At 35.4% G+C, this 20,610-nt stretch overlaps 1 protein-coding gene across 1 annotated transcript in view; it reads right to left on the reverse strand.

Annotated features, from left to right (window-relative positions):
* LOC106881772 (matrilin-1) overlaps window positions 1-20,146 on the reverse strand; it is a 28,967-nt gene extending 8,821 nt beyond the window's left edge. Inside the window, exons 1-4 of the mRNA XM_014932279.3 lie at window positions 19,756-20,146; window positions 12,404-12,437; window positions 5,903-6,475; window positions 5,172-5,192 (exon numbers count right to left, since the gene is read on the reverse strand). Of these exons, the coding sequence (XP_014787765.1) occupies window positions 5,172-5,192; window positions 5,903-6,475; window positions 12,404-12,437; window positions 19,756-19,830 (703 nt within the window). The 5' untranslated portion in view covers window positions 19,831-20,146. The remainder of the gene's footprint in view (window positions 1-5,171; window positions 5,193-5,902; window positions 6,476-12,403; window positions 12,438-19,755) is intronic.
* Between the last annotated feature and the right edge of the window lie 464 nt (window positions 20,147-20,610).

Here is a 20,610-nt window from a genome sequence, read left to right on the forward strand (position 1 = left end):
TGAAGGACACAGAAATAGTGGTGGAAATATAAATTTAAATAACAAAATCTGTGTAAACAATGAAAACGATAGCACCAGCAACAACTGTAACTTACTCTCTACCAGCGTTGCGAGTCAAAAGGAGGCTATGAAGTAACACCAACCAGAAGAAAAAGTATGGAAGACGTATGTCGCAAAGGCAAGTGCTTCCTTACCCGAAGAACATATTGAAGAATGGACAAAGAAGAGAGTGACAGCTTTGGTTTTTCTTAAGTAAAAAAGAAAGAGCGAGAGAGGTTTTCCATACGCTCTCAAATGTGGAAATGATGCGAGAAGATAGGTAGTGTTTGTGTTTCACACGGGGTTGATACGCAATATATGGACTGGGTAAATACGAGGGTACGACCAAAGACATCGGTGCCAACGTAGATCCTTCGTTCGTTATCTTTGTTACGGCACAGCATGAGCAGATGGTAAGCTCAGAGATAATCAGAAACACTCTGTAGTCAGGTGGAATCTGCATAGGCATACAGGCACTGATGACTCTTGATGATCAAAAGATTATTTCAGAGTGGGAGAAAAAAATGAACCAGATTGATAGTTTAGGTTAAACGGTCCAAGTGAAACGCGTGCGGACTATGAGCCACGTTAGGGCCTGGAGAAATGCCAAAGAAGGAAAACAGCAGTAAACAACAGCAGATCAGAAACAACACCAGACCCCTAAGGTGCACACAAGGTAGAAGACTATCACTGCTGCCGCCGCCACCTCTTCTGTTGATTTTTACAGCATCACCGGTCGCAACTTCTGAGAAGCTGAATCATCTTATCCTTTGTGTCATCGGCACCAGGTCCGATCCGGTAAAGCAGGGAAAAGAGGATCCCATAGATGTTGGAAGTCCTCATAGAGTGGCCTATCCTTCTAGAATACATGAACTTCTCGCTTGTTCATGATGAAAACTGGGACCTAATGAAACTACTAAGGAAATAAAAAAAATATTGCGTTAGTTGAGGCAGTAAGGAACGCAAATCAAAAGATGATAGGTGGTAAATGAAGACTATATTAATAGTCTACTAATAGTCAAAGGAGAACTATGTAGAGGTTACGGAAGTCTTCATTCTTCGATTAAAACCGTACAGACACAGGCATAAATCTAAAGACGCTTATTACAACTGGAGCAGAAAGTAAACGGAGTCATTGTGTGGATTTGTTGCCCTTGTTTGTTTTACTAAACTTTTAACCTGGTTTATACTATATTGTATTAAATTTTCCCCTACGTCCCTCACATATAAATATATATATATATATATATATATATATATATATATATATATATATATATATATATATATATATATATATATATATAAAAATTTAATTGAGAGTTTTGATATATAACCAAGGAGATCGATCCATAGGAGTCTAATTTAGACCTTTGGGGAGAAATCTCTTGCTATTTTGGTAGCGATTACATGTTTATCTCATCATATGAACAATATATATATATATATATATATATATATATATATATATATATATATATATATATATATATATATATATAAGTACGAGTGAGTAGACGAACGAAAGAAGGGCACTCTACATATTTATTGGAAGTTACATGTATAGATCAAAACAATTTAATTCAGAATCCTTGGTACTCTGAGTTTCAAGCGCGTGGTTAGTCTTCGGCTATTGGAGTCTGAATGAGGATTTCACTGAAGGGAGTCAATGTTTATTACTGAACGTTACCCTGCGATTGCTCGATAAAGGTCACACAGTATTGATGTTGGTATCTAGCGATAGCAATTAGATGGAAAATACCGCATGATGAACAGGGAATCGACTGCGTGGTGAACAGGAAATTGACCATGTGCTGGACAAGATATCGGTCGGGGAAGTAGGAAGGGATGTAGATGTGGGGGTACATGTATATGCCAATATGTACACGTGTATGCATCAGCACTTATACGAGTGTGTATATGTACTTAGATATACTTAGATATACATCCGTACGCGCATGCACACACACACACACACACACACACACACACACACACACACACACACACACACACACACACTCGAAAGCACATACGCGCGCGTACACGTATACAAACACGCACACATACACACACACACATGCGTGCACACCTTTATCACCCTGTACATATGCACACGATCACACGCGTACGTGCGCGCGCACACGAGCCTGCACATGTACATATATGCACACGCACGGGTACACATGTATATGGGTACGCACGTGTGCACGCATCCGAGCACATGCATGTAGTGAGCAGATGCATATGCGCACACACGTGCACATAAACTCGTGTGGTCATGCACAAGGGGTGAGAGTATGCAGATAGACAGGCATAGAGGTATTAGGGATCGGTGATTTGCAGTGTTGTTTATTGGGGTAATTTGTAACGGTCACCTTGGTGCAGGCAGTGCTAAAGTTGGTACTAAGGAGGTATATGCGGGTTGTCGGCGACCTGTGGCTTGAAATTTATCAGAAGGGTGTGCTTCTGGTGACAGCAATACGAAACTTCATATTTTTTGTTGGTAGCTGATAAGCAGCTTTTCGGGTTGGTAGATGATAAGCAGCTTTTCGTGGAGGCACAGCTGGCAATTAGGGGCGTCGGATAATATGGTGGTGCCCTGTCGATAATAGTCCACTTGATACTGGGTGTTTCGTCTCGGAGGTCTCGAAGTCTCCAGAGAAAGCGCGACAGGGAAGTGGAGTTCTCTCTGTCTCTGGATCTAAATGAATGTAAGTGCTGAGAATAACTTCCCTTGAAGTTATTGGCTGTCATGCCCGAGTAATGTCTAGTAATGCCATAGGATCGGATGGTGTAAGGGTGGTTCTGTATACTACAGCCCTTGAGCGGCAGGATCCTCCTAGAGGGCAGGATCCTCCTAGAGGGCAGGTGGTAGGGTTTCATCAGTAAGTTGGGGTTGGGTGGTTGTATGGGTGAGTTTTTACGTCTGTTGATGCGTGCGATGTTAGATGCGATATTGTCTAAGCAGAGTAGCTTACCATGACATTATGGGGGTTGAAGCGTTTGTAATACTTATAGCCTCTGAGGAAATATTTATTTATTAACGACAGGAAGCCCCTGGCTACGTTGATAGAAACTTCTGAGTTAAACGGGGGTGGGGTTACACTAGATTATTTTCCTAATTCTCTTGGAGTGAGGATAGGGAGTCTGAGGTTCGTCCACATACGTAAGCTTTTCAGAAAATCTGCTCCTAGCCAAAGCATCATTGTAGTGGGGGTGGGGCGGCCCGATTAAAGATTTACGTATTGGTTGAGAGTTTAGACACCCGTTTGGTAATGTCTGAAACCAGGTTTCTAATTACAGCGGAGAGGGAGGGGGTGTTGAGCGCTTGAGGATATATGCCGTTTCTTCACTAGGCTTCCTGTAGGGGTAGTATTTGCTCGTATTCAGGTCTAAGGTTACGTCCAAGAAATCGACCGTAGTCAGGTTGGTAGTAACCAAAGAGTTCGGCTTGTCCATAACGGTTGTGTGTGTGTGTGTGTGTGTGTGTGTGTGTGTGTGTGTGTGTGTGTGTGTGGATGTGTGAATGTATATCTAAGCACACATACACACTTGTATAAGTACTGATGCATACATGCAGATATATTGGCATATACATGTACATATATATATATATATATATATATATATATATATATATATATATATATATATACATACATCTGCTGCTGCTTCTATCGCCCATTATTATCTCCCCACATCTACCGCCTCTTTCTACCTCCCTCCAAGTACATCACCGATATCTTGTCCACTGCAAGGTCAAATTTCCTGTTCACCAAGCGGTATTTTCCATCTAATTGTTGTCCCAACATCAACGACGCGTGACCTTTCTCGACCAATAGACGAAGACTAGCCACGCGCTTGAAACCCAGGGTACCAAAGATTCTGAATCTTTATATATATGTGTGTGTATATATATATATATATATATATATATTGGGAGGTCCAAAAAGAGAGAAAGAATAATTTCTAATAAAGATTCATCATATTCATAAAAAATAGCCAGAGCAAGTAATAAGAATATGAAAATAGTAGTTGAAAAATATCGTTATAGGTATAAAAATACCATAAACAATTATTGAATAAGTTCTTTGGGTAAGGAAGCACTTGTCCTTGCGACATACGTCTTCCATACCTTTTCTTCTGGTTGGAGTTACTTCGTAGCCTCCTTTTGACTCGTAGCACTGGTTGAGAGTAACCAGACCAATTCATTTCTCGATCGTATTGTAACTTGCGATGAAAAGTGTATTCTGTACAATAATAAAAAACGTTCTTCAGTTGTTGGACCAAATTAAAGCCCCGAAAACATTCCCTAAATCTGAGCTCTTCAGAAAGAAGGTTATAGTGACTGTTTGATTGTGTACTGCTGGACTCATCAACTATAAATTCTTAAAACTCGGAAAAACCATTACTGCACAAATATATTGCCATGAAATTGCCAAAATGAAAGAAAAACTGCTACTCCTTCGTTCCAGACTAGTCAACAGATGAAGGCCAATCATTCTTCATGACAATACTCAACCACGCGTTTCACTAATGACGCTGCAGAAGTTGAGGGAACTTGGCTACGAAGTTCTTCCCCACCCAGCTTATTCCCCAGACCTTTTTCCTACCGACTACCACTTTTTCAAGCACTTTGACGGTTTCCTGAGAGAGAAAGAGTTCAAAAATCAAACCGATGCTGAAAGTGCATTCAAAGAGTTCATCAGCTCCAGAACTCCAGATTTTTATGTTACCAGAATAAACAAACTGGTGACAAAAATGTGTTGATTGTAATGATACTTTGATGAATAAAATTTCCGCAGTGCTGAAATATATTGTGATGAATTTCATGTTTCAAAACGTTGCTTACTTTTTACTCAGCCTGATACACACACACACACACACACACACACACACACACACACACACACACACACACACACACACACACACACACACACACATATACATACATACATATATATAAGGTATAGCTCCATTGATTTAGTAACTTTGTTTTGTGATATGTTTTATATTATATTCTTATACACTTGAAGCAAATAAAGAAAAAATTGTATTCTGAAAATATTTGTGCTTCAGTTGCTGTTTTCTTGAAATATATAATGATATCGTAGAGTAATACTTACTGTACTGGTCATTCGGTACAACTGAAAATTTAAAGAAAATAGACTGAATTAGGAAGGAAATATTAAGTGCATGAATGAGACTTATTATTGTCCAGTTGTAACAAAACATGCAATAAGGTGCATTATGCGTTTTGGCTACAGACAGAACACAACTTATGCTGCGTGATGCATACTAACAGTCTTACACATTTAGCTGGTACCACTTCATTCAATTGTGAGAAATAAAATATTAAGAGGAAGGTAGGTGACATCAATAATATAGACTGTATAATATGACATTGTATGACATTCATCCCTTTCTACACAGCATTAACCATGTGAGTGACAGTTCTCTGGAATGTTATTTTTCTACTGTTGGTGATTGATCACACGATAATAGTCGAAAAGGAACTAAAGCGGAATAAGATGGAAGATTTATATTACTATAAAATGAGACGAAAGATAAAAATTAAATGCTTAAATATTTTTAGGGTCAATTTGATTTATTCCAAGCCGAAACAATAAAATATTACGAAGAAACCATTCAGTAGTTGTATATTAATTAGAATATGAAGAATTTGTTAATAAAATGTTGTCACTAAGATGTCTAAAAGAAAATAAATAGAAAAAATTGAGTGAGGAAGATAGAAAGTGAGTTAATTACCGAGTAAAACGTTAAGAAAATGTTATACAAAGCAAAACAATTATAACAAACTATAATCGGGTTAACCCATTACAAAAGATGCACGCACCTTCACATGTCTGGATCGCCAGAATCTCCTTAATGGAATCTAAGGCATCAAAGTTTCTCACATGAAACACAAATTGTGATTCCTTTTTATTTGATTCGCTAGCGATGCCTTTTAGTTCTTTGAGGTCAATATTTCTTCCAATACCAACAGCAAACATGTAGATACCCTTTTCTTTGGCCATTTTAGCTTCTTCAGCAGTTTTTGATAAGCTCCAAGATTTCCCGTCTGTTAAAATGATAGCAATATGAGCAACATCTTGTCGAGCGCTCAGAGGATTAAATTCTCTTTCGCGCATCTTCTGGATAGCATTCGCCGTATTGGTTCCTCCATAATTTTGATGAATGCTCTTCAGTGCACCAATTACTTGAGTTTTATTGTTATAGTCTTTAAAACTGAACTGTGGATGGAAATTGCTGCTGAACGTACCCAGACCGATACGGGTTTTATTTGGTGCAATTTCAAAAAGCTCGATCATGTTCTCTACGAATTTTATTTGTTTGGCGAAGTCTATAAACCAAATACTCGTCGAAGAATCCAAAAGAAAGTAAACATCCGCAGGTTTCCCGCCGCAATCTGTGAGAAAAATAAAAACAAAATTATAAATGAATATATTATGACGAATTTTTGTGACTTAAAAACAAATGACATCTTTCTAAGTATGTTATAAATTATCAGTGCTGCAGTATGATTTCAAAATATTGTTTTATAAAATAAATGTCATACATTTAGAAATAATACAATGTTTGTAAACTAGGCAGAAAAATATGTCAAATGATTAAGTCTTCTATTATACTTGTATTAATAGCTAGGACGCTTTTAAAATACTCTAGTAATAAAAATCGACTACAATACTTAGCCAGTATTTTAAGCTATCGATACCGGAAAGACGAAAGGTAATGACTGACCAAGTTGATAAAGATTATCTCTTAGTTTTTTTTAAAATACCTAACGTTTTGAAGGTTATATAGTTTGTAACACACGCGTTCATTATAAATGAAATTCAGAATAAGTCTAGATCAGTGCTCCGCAACCGGTATGCAGCGGAACACTGGAGTGCTACGAGACGATGGTAGGTGTACCGCAGTGTAACCTGAATATAAGTTTTTTTCCCTATTCTTTTAGTTATATTTTTAGTTCAGGTGTGCCGTCGAATTTTGAAAAGAATATGTGTGCCACAAGTTAGCACTGGTCTAGGTAACACAATATTTGGTATTCATTTCATAAAATATCGAAAGAAGTGGCAGGTATGAAATTTATTTACATGAAGAATATAAGCAAGAAATATTTACAATAAATGCATTTATCAAATACTTATTTCATATCACCATCAATACCAGTACTGTTATCAGTTTACAGTGGAACTGACGTAGGTGCGTCCATATGATCGCTTGACTCGCTACAAATCTTTGCCCAACCTTTCTCAAGATATACCGTAATGATAAAAAGATGGGACACATTATATACTGTAATGATAGGCACTCCTAAAAGGAAGATTTAAACGCAGCTGAAGTGCTTTTGATTATAGATCTACTCGATCAGTGTTGACCTGGTGCTAAACACCAAGAACAACATAATTAGAACATATTTATTAGCGACAGAAGCAGTATTAATGCTGAGAGGTAATATTTACCCGCACTTAAACGTGGATGTTCTGTTAGAACAAACTATACTGCAGTAGTTACCATGAGAGAAACTCTCATATTGGTTTTCGGTGCAAAATGCACTCTTGTTTATATCGCTAGCAGGAAGATAAATCCCCGCCACCTCCAGCGCCGATACCACCAGACCACTGCAGGGATTTCTTTTGATTTGATTCATGATTTAGCTCATGGTTGAGTCTTATACTGAGTATTATATCGTCTGTTGTACGGCACCGGTCAACCCTAACCGAGCAAATCAATGGCACATAGGTAGTCTTCTCTTTTTTTATCTCTATATTGTGCTCCCCGATACTCAGTGTGCTATGTAGTTGTGTGAGTAAATTGAGTTCTTCCACTGTCAAGATTATTCCTGGGTAACTATTGTTGTTTAATCCCAGGTTAAATCTGAACGAACAGGCCTATTAGCAAAGACATTCCAGTGGTAACCATATCGCTGATTTGGCTGCTCTTTCTAGCTAGTCAAAACGAGTTACTTATAAAAAAGAACCTCTCTGGATTGTGTAGAGGGAGCACATAAAACACAGCCTCGGTGGTTTCGATCAGAGATCAAGCGTTATTTTTTTCTATTTATCTTAGTTGTACATCTCAACAGAGGTTTAGAATTACTGAAGTTACCGATGTGGTTATTTTGGAGTGTACAGGCCTTATATGTTTAGATATGTTTGCTATGTTGATAATGTAATAGATTTATATTTAGTAGATCTGTATGGTTGTTTGGAGGAGCTTCTACTCTAATGTACAGTGCACCTCGTCTGATGAAGTGGTCATTCGTTTTGGACATGAGGATTCCCAATAAAGGCAAAACATGTCCTATATTGTCCCACGAATTTGCTCAGAAAATGAAAAAGAAAAGAATGTCATTTTTTCTCTCGTATCGTATTTGACCCTACTTTAACTTCTTAATGTTCAATGTATCAATTATTTTATCACCCACTTGACTATATCATTTATTTTACGTGGAACTCCAGAATTGTCTTATTTTCAAGCACTTCTCTTTCCCTGTACTAATAAATATACGGAAACATATTTATTCAATAAATGCGCGCGCACACACACACACACACACACACACACACACACACACACACACATAGAGGAAAAAGGTTAAAAAGTTAAAGCGCAGCTACGTTGACACTGAAGATCTACAACGAGAGTAAAACTTGCTCATATCTGTCATTAAACTAACATTATTTTTTATCAACCTTCAATTTTAAAAAATAATATTTTGTCTTTTTAATGTTCCAAGCATTAAATATGTTTCCACTCGCTTTCATTTGAGTATTTTGAGCTCATTTTGTAGATGATTTGTGGTAATACGAAGTCTGTGGCTTGGTGTTTTTTGAAGCAAGTAGTGATTTGTTGTGGTGAGGTTGGAACCCTACGAAGAATTGACATAATCTTGGCTGAATTTAATATGTTATTTGTGTATTAGTATTATCTCTTTGTGATGAGAAAGAGAAAGGACTGTGAGAGGTCTTGGGGTATCGTTTATTTATGTCTCTTCACTATCTTTCAATACGTGCTGTGAATGTGAAAAGGCGGTTCTTTGTAAACTTCTTATATGAGTAAGAGGTCGTGTATATTTTGTATAAGAATGGGAAGAAAATCTTTAAAAAGTGGATATAGATGGGGTATGAAGATGGATTATTACAGTAGTTCGTTCGAGAAATTGCAGATTCTTGATGTGTTGTTATCTTGACGATCTTGCAAAGCTGTTCGTTAGTTTCCTCACCGTGGCACCCGCAAAATACCGTTATTCATTTTGACAGAGTATTTTGCCAAACTTTTCACAGAAACAAGTAACTTCTATTAGATCGATGCCAATGCACAAATCACCAACCGTTTCAATTGGTAGTTCTATATGTTATCGATTTGACCAGCTCTTAGCAACAGTAACAGCAGCAGTAGTAGTTGTAGTAGAAATTGTTATTGTAGGAATCAAAACAAAAACAGATATGTCGAATTAACAGAAAATAGAGATTTTAAAGTTTTCAAGTGTTGGTTTAGTGCCGAATCGTCGGTTACTATTTATATAGCTGTAATAACACGCAGTTTTCGACTAATGTCAACATCAAATGGGAACTGTCTTCACTCTTTGCAGCCACTGAATGTATCACGCTCAGCTAGTCGTGCAGTTACCAATGCACGTGTCCACGCGAGTGCACACATTTTTACAAAAAAGAAGAAATACATGCACTCGTCGACGTCTGTTTGTGCGTTTATGTGTCTGAGCGAGAGAGAGAGAGAGAGAGAGAGAGAGAGAGAGAGAGAGAGAGAGAGAGAGAGAGAGAAGGAAGGGAGAAAGAGAGATAGGGCGTTTTGTCTGTTTAGATAAATGATAATGCACGGTGAACAAAATATAGAAGTCCTACTCTGTCACGTGGCCATAGAGTAAAAATATATTAAAACTATATCAGCATGTTGTTGATATACTTAATATAAATCTTGCATTTAAAGTTGAAATGTAAAGATGTAGAAGGACAAAACTAAATACTGTCCTTTTGAAAACGCGAAAAAGGTTTTCTAACATTGGTACAAAGCCATAAAAATATGTGTGCGTGGGGAGAGTATAGACCATTTAGCCGACCACAATATTTCACAAGTATTTATTTCATTGACCTGGGCAGATAAAAGACAATGCTGATCTCGGTAAGATTTGAACGCAGAACATAAAATTTTTAAAAAATTAAGAATTCACCGCCCTTCCTAATACTAATAAACATTTCTTAAGGAGGATAGAGTTATTAGTGTTTGACTGGACCTTTTATCGAATACACAAGGTTGCAAAGCAATGTCGACCGGGCAGTTTGGTCCTCGCTCTGCCGATTCTCACATCCATATAACCATAACTAGTACATATAATACTAAATAGTACAACTAATTAATTTGATCGTTCTGTTTCCTATCTACACAATTTTGATCGGTATTTCCTCAATTTGTCTTCTACGCCACATTTTAAATGTACGTTTATGTAAATGTTTATTTAGCATGTTAGCCAAAATTATGATTACATGTTTCACTGTGATAACTGCAAAATATAAGTTAGATAGAAGCACAAAGAAATGAGATTCACAGCGAGATAATCTAATCCTTCTTTATGATATATGAAAGAGAAATATTAATTATTTATGATGTAATACTCGATAAAAGCAAAAGAAGAAAAGAAATCTATTTGACAAAATACTTTTCCCAGATATCCAAACATGCAAATATGTAGATCTATCTAATCTTTTTCAAAATAGGAAAAGAGATATAAAATTATTGTTGTTATATTATGAGTGAGGCAGAATGGTTAGAGTGACGACTAAATGCCTTGCAGTATTTGTTCCGGCTCTTTACATTCTGAGTTCAAATCCTACCGAGAAGAGTTTTGCCTTTCATTCCTCCGAGAAAGAAAAAAATACCAGCCAGTAACTAGAGTCGTTGCTATCGAGTAAGCCTCTTCCCTGAATTGCAGGCCTTATACCTATACTGGAAACAATTATTGTAGGGCTGGATTTGTAGAATGGCTACAGCCTTTGAAAAAAAAAAAAAATCCCTCGCAGTTTGTGTTCAGGACTTTTACGTTCTGAGTTCAAATCCCACCGAAATTAACTTTATCTTTATTCCTTTCGGTATCAATAAAATAAAGTACCAGTAAAGTTCTGGGGTGGACCATATAGACTAACCAAACCATCTCAAAATTACTAGTCTTATTCCCAAATTTTAATAAACTTTATCATAGTGGTAGTGTAGCAGAATCGGTAGAAATACAGACAAAATACCTTGCGGTATCTACTTCCCTTTAGGATCTGAATTGACATTCTGCTTAAATTGATTTTGCTTTTCATCTTTGACTTACAAAATAAAATATTAGTCAAGTAATGGGATCGATCAAAAATCTATTTCATTTTTTCCTACTGATGTGAGGCTCTTGGCTAAAGTTAGACACCAACAGTTAATCTGTACGGTGAAATTCACAGTGATTAATAGAAAACTAGACGTTTCCTTTACTCATGCCTATTACTTAAGAATGATCATCTATGGATGTTCATCGAAGATGAAAAGAGATGACTGATGGAATTAATTGATTAGTTGTAATTAACCACCATTGAGCACAAGAATATATCTATATCTAAGACACAGCAAACTTCAAATGAGCAAATGAAAATTAAAAGAAATGGTATCAAATATAGTGTCTCAGTCAGCTATGATAAGAGACAGAAGAATGCGCCAGTTAAAGTTGTTCTTGTCCTGACACAGAAATTGCTCTCTTTAATAAGTTTCATCTTCTCATTTATCAATACAAAATATGATCTTTATATGTTTTATTAACGACATAAAAGACATAAGTTGATAGGGACCAACAGCAAAATTTATCCGTTTGTCATTGAACAGAGAAAAGGACGTGTTTTGTATTTTTAATAAAACGAAGTAACAATACAGAACAGTTTGTAATCAGTTTCCCAGAGAATCCATGGTCATTATATGCCTGACTACTGTGTCCATGTATATCGAAAATACTTACACAAGATGTGAAATGAAGGGAGTCGAATTATATCGTATCTCGACACAGTAAGTGCTCACTGCCGTTCTAGGGTGTACGTGACGCAAATCATGACATTTAATTAAATGCTTGAATTAGCTGGAAGTGTCATATATTTTAACCGTCCAATTAGTTCTATAAATATTTATATAATTAAATGCTTATGAGAAATTGTTTGGAAGACTTGGTAAATTATGAAAGCTTTTATATCTCAATTTGTTTCTTCCAAATCTTTTGCCAAGGCCTTATAAAACATTACAGCGCAAAATCTATGATGCGTAATTAAAATATAGTTCGTAAATTTTAAATACTTACAATAGGTGTCTTGAGCTGACAACAACTTTAAGCCCTGGAATAGATACAAAAATATTTAAGTTTGTTAAATTGAGAAAGAAAAGAAAAAGAAGGTTCAGCTTATACAAAAATCCAAATTAACCACGTAAAGATCGAAAAGAAGATCAGTTCCTTGTTTGTTTATGAAGTTCTTATACTGGCATAAAGCCTTCAGTTTATGGGGGGAAATATGCTTTGCACTATCTTTCTCGATGATACTAGCGTTGCAAATTGCAATATTATAAAATTCTATACGATGCCGATTGTATATGCAGATTTTTAAATTAGAGGGAAATCTATCAACAACTAACGCCAAGTCTCTTGGTCAAAAGCATTAAACAATGCATATTACCAAAACTTAACTCTATACTTATGCACCATAGTTATTGTATCTCAGCATAAAACAAAATAATCTGTATTTTGTAACCGATAAGGAGCTATTTGAGAGAGAGAGAGGGAAAGAAAGATTTGATTGCTACACTGAGCTTAATCTCAGATTTTTACCATCATCTAGAAGTATGAGTAGCTCATGACTGCAATTTGTGTGTAATCTGTCACATGCCACGACAACTACACCAGAAGGATATCACATTTTACAAACAATATTACTTCCAGCTGATAAGCACAATATTACATCGGAGAAGAATAACACCTCGCACGCGCGCACACACTAAAATAGTGACGTATTGCCAACAACATTTATTGAATCTGAATCTATATTATTTACCCCAGCTGCATTAATCTCTACAATCTTCAATCAAACAAAAATAGACAAGAAAACAGATTACACACAACATATTTCGACTGTTTCACGGCTTTCACACAACTAAATATATAAACCTCTCATTGCACAAGAAGTTGTATGATCCAAGATTACTAAGGGCTAGGATATTCGTATTGTACAATTTTAATAATCTTTCCTTTATGTTTAAAGCCATACAATTAAGTCATAAATGTGTTCAAGCTACCACAGTAACAGTTAAGTAATTAACATAGTACTTTCGTGATTGATAGGAAATAATCTATAATCTTTCCGATTACTGTTAAAGCTTTTAGTATCTTACTCTAAGGGCATTCTATTAAAGACGCGGAAAATAACATCGAATCGTATCATTTCTGTTTTGTTTCTTCCAAACATGATTTAATTATGTATTAATCGTATTAAAGTGGATAGATGGTAGGATCGTTAGCACGCTGCTCAAAATGCTTAACAGCATTTCGTCCGTTTCTACGTTTTGAATTTTCAGAGTCACTGAAGTACCAGTTGAGTACAGGGGGTCGACGTAATCAACTACTCCCTCCCCGCAAATTTCACGCTTTGTGTCTAGGGTAGAAAGGATTACATATTAATCATATTTATCCTATGTGGTTCAGTGGTGTTAGGATTCCTGGTTTTTACTCAGGTGACAGATTGGCAGAATCGTTAGAACGTTGGTAAAAAATGCTTTGTAGTATATATATATATATATATATATATATATATATATATATATATATATATATATATATATATATATATATATACATATACTAGCTGGTGTACCCGGTAATTCCCGGGGGTAAAGATGTTCTATTGAAACGCCTTACTACTCTGATATAAGAAAGCAATTTCGTTATAACTGTCCCAAAAGGTGTATTTTCCATCACGAAAAAGTACAAAAAACTGTCAGCTGGAGGAGGGAGAGATTGTTGGAGGTCTTCGGAGGTTAGCGACAAAGATTGTCGGAGATTGGTGAGAGAGGTTATATAAATATATGAATGAAATGTTTGAAGAAAGTGCAATAATAACATTCACACTCACTGATGGTCGCTCTCAGTAACTGCCTTTAGCTTACGGAGTTTTTGTTTTTATAACTATCAAAAAGCAGCCAGAATGATAGACATTGTTGAGAACAAATGATTTCGTTGAAGGTCTGTTATCTCCATTCCAGCCAGTGGTGGCCTAGAAAACGTTAGAAGGGTCAAGCGACAAAAACTTTATTCCGCTTAGCGAAGGCAACTGGGAAATGTATAACTGCTGTCATTCACAGAAAACTTTTTACCGTGAGAAAAGCGCTGTTGAAGTGTTAAGTGAAATTTGGCAATCGTGGATCGCATCCACGCTATGTCTGCATGAAGCCACAACAAATACGTTGTGGAATAAAAAAATGTATCTATTGCCATGAAAAAACTGTAACTGTAAAGATGCAGAATTATTGGAGTAATGGGCATTCAAAAAAAGTATGTATGTATAGAAATGTATGAATGAAGTCTTCAAGGTTTAAGATTCAAATTAAGGAAGTGCAATAATAATGTTTGACAGTTCAAAACTGTGAGTAGTGAAATGCAGAATTTAGGTCGGCTGATCGCGAGATTCAAATATTGATCGCTTCGCTAAAAACTGCAGGTGGTATGAGTTATTTCCTTTGGGTTATTTAAATGAAATATTAGTAATATGTAGTAGATAGAAGGATCCATTGGAAGAGCACTATTTTCGATTTTTTTCAGTAATCTAAGTATGTCACGAAGTTTCCAGACATGAGTTCTACTCACGAGTCAAATAAAGGGATATTGTCTGCAAAAATTAGAAATTGGACACACAAAAAAAAAATCAATATTCAAAGTAATTGAACATAAACAATGAAATAGATTATTTCCCTTGAGTGTTTAAAAAATATATATTTTGCAGATGCTATGGGTTATTTCCTTTGGATGTTTAAAAAAATTAATTATATGAGGTAGGTATAAAGGTCCCTTCCAGGGGCCGTATTATCAATTTTTTCAACAATCTATGTCACGAGGACTGAACTCGGAACCATGTGGTTGGGAAGCAAGCTTCTTACCACGCAGCCACTCCTGCACATCATTTTCTGTCTCTGTCTGTCTGTCTCTCTCTGTATAGAGGTAAATAGATAGATAGATAGATAGATAGATAGATAGATAGATAGATAGATAGATGGATAGATATAGATATGTATGTATGTATGTATTATGTATTTTGTTGTTTGTTACCCACTATCACCACTTGACAACTAGAGTTGGACCGCGTATCATAGCAGTTCTGCAAAATAAACCACCGATAAAATAAGCACTAGAGTCGATTTGTTTGACTAAAACTCTACATGGTGATGCTACACCATGGCCGCAGTTCAGTGAAGGAAACAAGTAAAAAAATAAACGATATACAATCATGTTTATTTTATAAAAAGACGCTTCAATGGACGGTGCCAAAACTGAATGTGTTCTATGAATTCTTTACCCCTGCTCAAGATAATCAAGTTGTAGGTCGTGGGCGGTTATGTACCTTTATTTGTCACATGAAATACGCCTGACTAGTTTCAATATTTTTAGGGCAAGAAATGTGCCTCAATTACTTAACACTGATTTATTCTTCTTCGCCCATATGGGTGAAAAAAAAAGAAGAAAAAATGAGTTGGTGCCTTAGTTAGTCAGTAGTTGGAGAGTATTTAAGAATGCAATGTATTACATCTTTCAATACTGACCAAATATATAGCCATCCAACACATTTCGCATGTCTTCAAGAAAGGAACCTGTTTGAAACGTCAAAAATTTATCCCTTCTTGCGACATATGAATTTTATTAAGTGATTTTTGTTCTAGGATTGATTAGCATTAGTTTCCTCGGATTTCAGTTGTTATTATCATTGTTATTATTATTATTATTATAATTATTATTATTATTATTATTATTATTGTTGTTGTTGTTGTCGTTGTTGTTATTATTATTATTATTAGTGTTGTTATTATTATTATCATTATTATTGCTGTTGTTATTATTATTATTATTGTCATTATTATTATTGTTATCATTATTATTATTATTGTCATTATTATTATTATTGTCATTATTATTATTATTGTCATTATTATTATTTTTGTCATTATTATTATTATTATTGTCATTATTGTCATTATTATTATTATTATTATTATTATTATTATTATTATTATTATTATTATTATTGTTATTATTATTATTGCTGTTGTTATTTAAGGCAGCAAGCAGAATCATTAGCACGCTAGACGAAATGCTTAGCGATATTTCGCCCGTCACTACGTTCCAAGTTCAAATTCGCCGAGGTCGATTTTGCCTTTCATCCTTTCGGAGTCGCTAAAATAAGTACCAGTTGGACACTGGGGTCGATGTAATCGACTCATCTCTTCCCCAAAATTGTTGCCCTTGTAGCAAAATTTGAATTCATTATTATTATTATTATTATTATTGTTCAGTAGTCTTATTTTTATAACGTGCTTTCACTTCACTACCGAGCGCAGCTCTGTGCGCCTTGGGTATGTGCTGTGGTTTTCTGTGGTGTTCTTATGGTTACTGTATTGAAAGTGTTTTGCGTAGGATGTGTGCAGTGCCCAGTAGTGCAATTTTCTGTATGTTATATATATTTGTAACTCCTGGTGTTTTTGTTATGTATTTGTCTGATTATTTTTTTATTATACCTAAGGCACCTATTATGATAGGAATTGTTTCTGTTTTTAGATTCCACATTCGAGTTACCTCTATTTCCAGGTCTTTGTATTTTGAAAGTTTTTCCATTTCTTTTAGAGAAACGTTGTCATCTGCTGGTATTGATACATCAATTAGAAAGCATCTTTTTCTTCATGATCTTTGACAACTATATCTGGTCTATTTGCCTTAATTTCTTATTATTGTTATTATTATTATTATTATTATTATTATTATTATTATTATTATTATTATTATTATTAAGGCGGCGAGCTGGTAGAATCGATAGCACGCCAGACAAAATGTTGACCGACATTTCTCCTACCATCACATTCTGAGTTTAGGTTCCGCCGAAATCGATTTTGCCTTTCATCCTTTCAGAGTTGATGAAATAAGTACAGCAATGTAATCGACTTGCCCTACCCGCTCCAAATTTAAGGTTGTGTAGAAAGGATCATTATTGTTAAGTGAAAGACTGACTGTTCTATTCGTGTCATTTGTAATACTGTATATGTTCTAGGTCAAAACAATTCTTCTAATTTTGATGGGAGGTTGAAGCCGAAAACATCGACCCCAGTACTCAACTGATATTTGTTTTATCGACTCCTAGAATAAAGGATGCAACGCAAAGTTGATCTCAGCGGGATTTGAACTCAGAATGTAAAGAGCCAGTAGAAATGCTGATACGCGTTTTGTTCAGTGCGCTAACAATTCTGCCAGCTCGCTACCTTAATAATCCTTCTTATTATGAGAAAAAGATCTCAATATTACAACTTGTGCTTATTTTATCGACCCTAAAACGATAAAAGGCAAAGTCGACCTCGATAGAATTTGAATTCAGAATGTAAAGACGGACGAAGTGCTATTAAGCATTTTGTTCAGCGTACAAAAGGTTCTGCCAGCTCGCCACCTAATATCGCCCAAATAAGAATTAGCATTCGATTGTTTAACACATCTTGCTGTGACTAGAGAGAAGATACTGTTTAATTAGCAACTAGTTAATTAGTTTAAAGAACACCCAAAATATTTGACTGGCCAAAAAGCAACAAGAAACCGCTACCGCATATATCCTGAAATATTTAATCCGAATAAAAACAAAAATGGTGTGTCTTAATGTGATGTGAGATTAAACGGAGATCAGCTTTTCGAGCTGAGAAGAAATATTCTTATTCATTCCCTAATGTGCAGTCTTGTCTGAAACTAAAAACAATATTCTTTATTTCAGTAGCCATCCTTGTATCATACTTAATGTATACACACTGTTGATGGGCCAGTTACTGCAGTATTTGTCTTGAGATAGCATCTGTCATAGACGTGCTGTGTTAAAAATACAATAAATATCAGAGGAAGACGAAAATTCGTCCCAGCATTGACCATCGAGAACGCCAGGCGCATTTCGGCCACGTCACGAAAACAGCGTTTATGTTTCTGTTATGATTTATATCTGCACAGATATGCTGTGTGGTTAAGAAGTTTGCTACCCGACCATGTAATTTCGTGTTCAGTCACACTGCACGGCATCACGGGCATATGTCTTCTACTATAACCCCGAACTGACCAATACCTTATGAGTGAAATTAACTTGGTAGACAGAAACTGTGTGGCATCTTGTCATATATATATATATATATATATATATATATAGTATGTGTGTGTGTGTGTGTGTGTGTGTGTGTGTGTGTGTGTGTGTGCGTGCGTATGTGTAGGAGTGCGTGTACATGCGTGTTTCTGCGTATCACCACATGATAACTGGTGTTATTTTGTTTACGTCTCTGTAACTTAGCGGTTCGGTAAAAAGACACCGATAAAGTAAGGGCAAGATCTTTAAAAAATAAGTATTGGGATCGACTTGACTTGATCGACTGAATCCTTTAAGGTAATGCCCCAGCATGGCTGCACTCCAATGATTAAAACAAGTAACAGAATGAAAGAAAGAATACATAACATGATGCCTTTAAAGACTTTCCAATCTGATATATATCGTTGCAGACCATCGTCAGCTAAGCAATTTAATGAGTATTACTGTATAAAAAAGTTTTAAAAAAGCAACTAAATTGGGAGGCTCAATAGTCTCTCTCTTTCTCTATATCTGAGTTCTGTTATTGGAGTACCTATATTTGGCAAGAAAATTAAGCACCAAAACTGGAGAAAAATGTAAGGCGTGTGCCCACCCAAATACAGTAGAACTGAAGACATATACAATAAAGAGAAGAAAGGAAAGAATGACGAAAGGAAATAATATTCAGTTACTTCTATTTATAATTATACCTGTGTATAAGTGTAAGTATCTACTAGGCGAAAAGTTAAAGTAACGACGAATTATAGGAGGAGAAAGTGTTCGAATTCATTCATTTTCTATATGGTAGCAATAATGTGAAAATGTGTTTAGATTCTTCAGGTAATGTTAAATGTGAGAAATTTGCTAAGTAAAATTTAACAAATTGTCTTTTGCCTGTTCAGCAAAAGATTTAATCTGAGATTGTGTATTGAAATTAAATTAGTTGCATCTTAGAAAATATCGCCAGTTAAAATATTCTCATGCCATCATGCTTTATTATTATTGTTTCCACCAACAGCATTTGTGTCAAAGTTCTTTCGCCAGAGTTCAATGACTCAGTGACTGAATAACATTTCACCGCAGCACGATTGTGAGTGACGAGGTCGTAAAAATACGATGCGATATTTTCATACTTTGTATTGTACACAATCCGAAAATAAAAGAAAAATACAATGGAGTGAAAGGCATATGTTTGCAACATTTGTTTTGCTTTAGTCAAAATATCTAAGTGAAGAAATAAAACTTCTAAATGAATGGATAAGAACAGGAAGGAAAAAAAAAAGAAACGAAAGAAAAATAAAGAATGAATTTCACTTACAGCAAGTAGTAGAAAAATAGTATGGGCAATTGATGTGTATGGTTTCATTTTCTGAGAATATGAACAAAGGTTCATCCAAGTTGTTTAGAGATTTTTTTCAGTCTTCTTAGTGAGGATCGCAAGTTGAGTCAATCGTCTGTTAAAACTGACAAGCAATATGAAGCTAGAAGTTGACGGGGGGCATAATTTATGTATAGTAAGATTCGGGGGCGAACAAAAAAATAGTTTTAAATATTTGGGGGAAACATATTTCCTTATATAGAATCGACATATGTTTCGTTAAGAGTTACACAATTAACTTCCGGTTTATGACGTTTGCGTCGTTTTCCAAAGCCTAATGCATTCATGTTTTGTTTTGTTTGAGGAAGAAAGGGAGACGGTAAAAAGTAACTGAATGTGTGCCAATACATGTGTGTATGTGTGTGAATGAGAGAGAGAGAGAGAAAGAAGAGGCGGAGGAGAGGAGAGAGGAAGTGGGAGGTAAATGGGGAAAATATGTTGTTCTGAGAAGAATTCAGCTTAGACAAATTTATTTAGTCATTTTCTATCATTTATTGGATGTGTATGTTGTTTTTTCTTTTGTTTATTCTCCTCCTTGTCAAGGTCATAAGAATTCTGTATTTTATAATTAAAAATAATATTTGCTGTATTTCCTCAATTCAACTAATTTCTGTAAATAGAAATTAAATAATTGTTCATAAATTTCATAAAACAATTGTATATTAATAATTAGCATTTTTAAAACGCTTAACTCATCATCACTAGTCTATGTTTAACCAAATTTATTTTTATGTAACTAAAATAATTTTTAATGATATAATGAGAGTTCCGGCCAGATAAGCAAATAGGATCCAA

The sequence above is a fragment of the Octopus bimaculoides genome, chromosome 4 (genome assembly GCF_046866305.1).
Source record: "Octopus bimaculoides isolate indiv1 chromosome 4, ASM4686630v1, whole genome shotgun sequence".
Taxonomy (NCBI): Eukaryota; Metazoa; Mollusca; class Cephalopoda; order Octopoda; family Octopodidae; genus Octopus; species Octopus bimaculoides.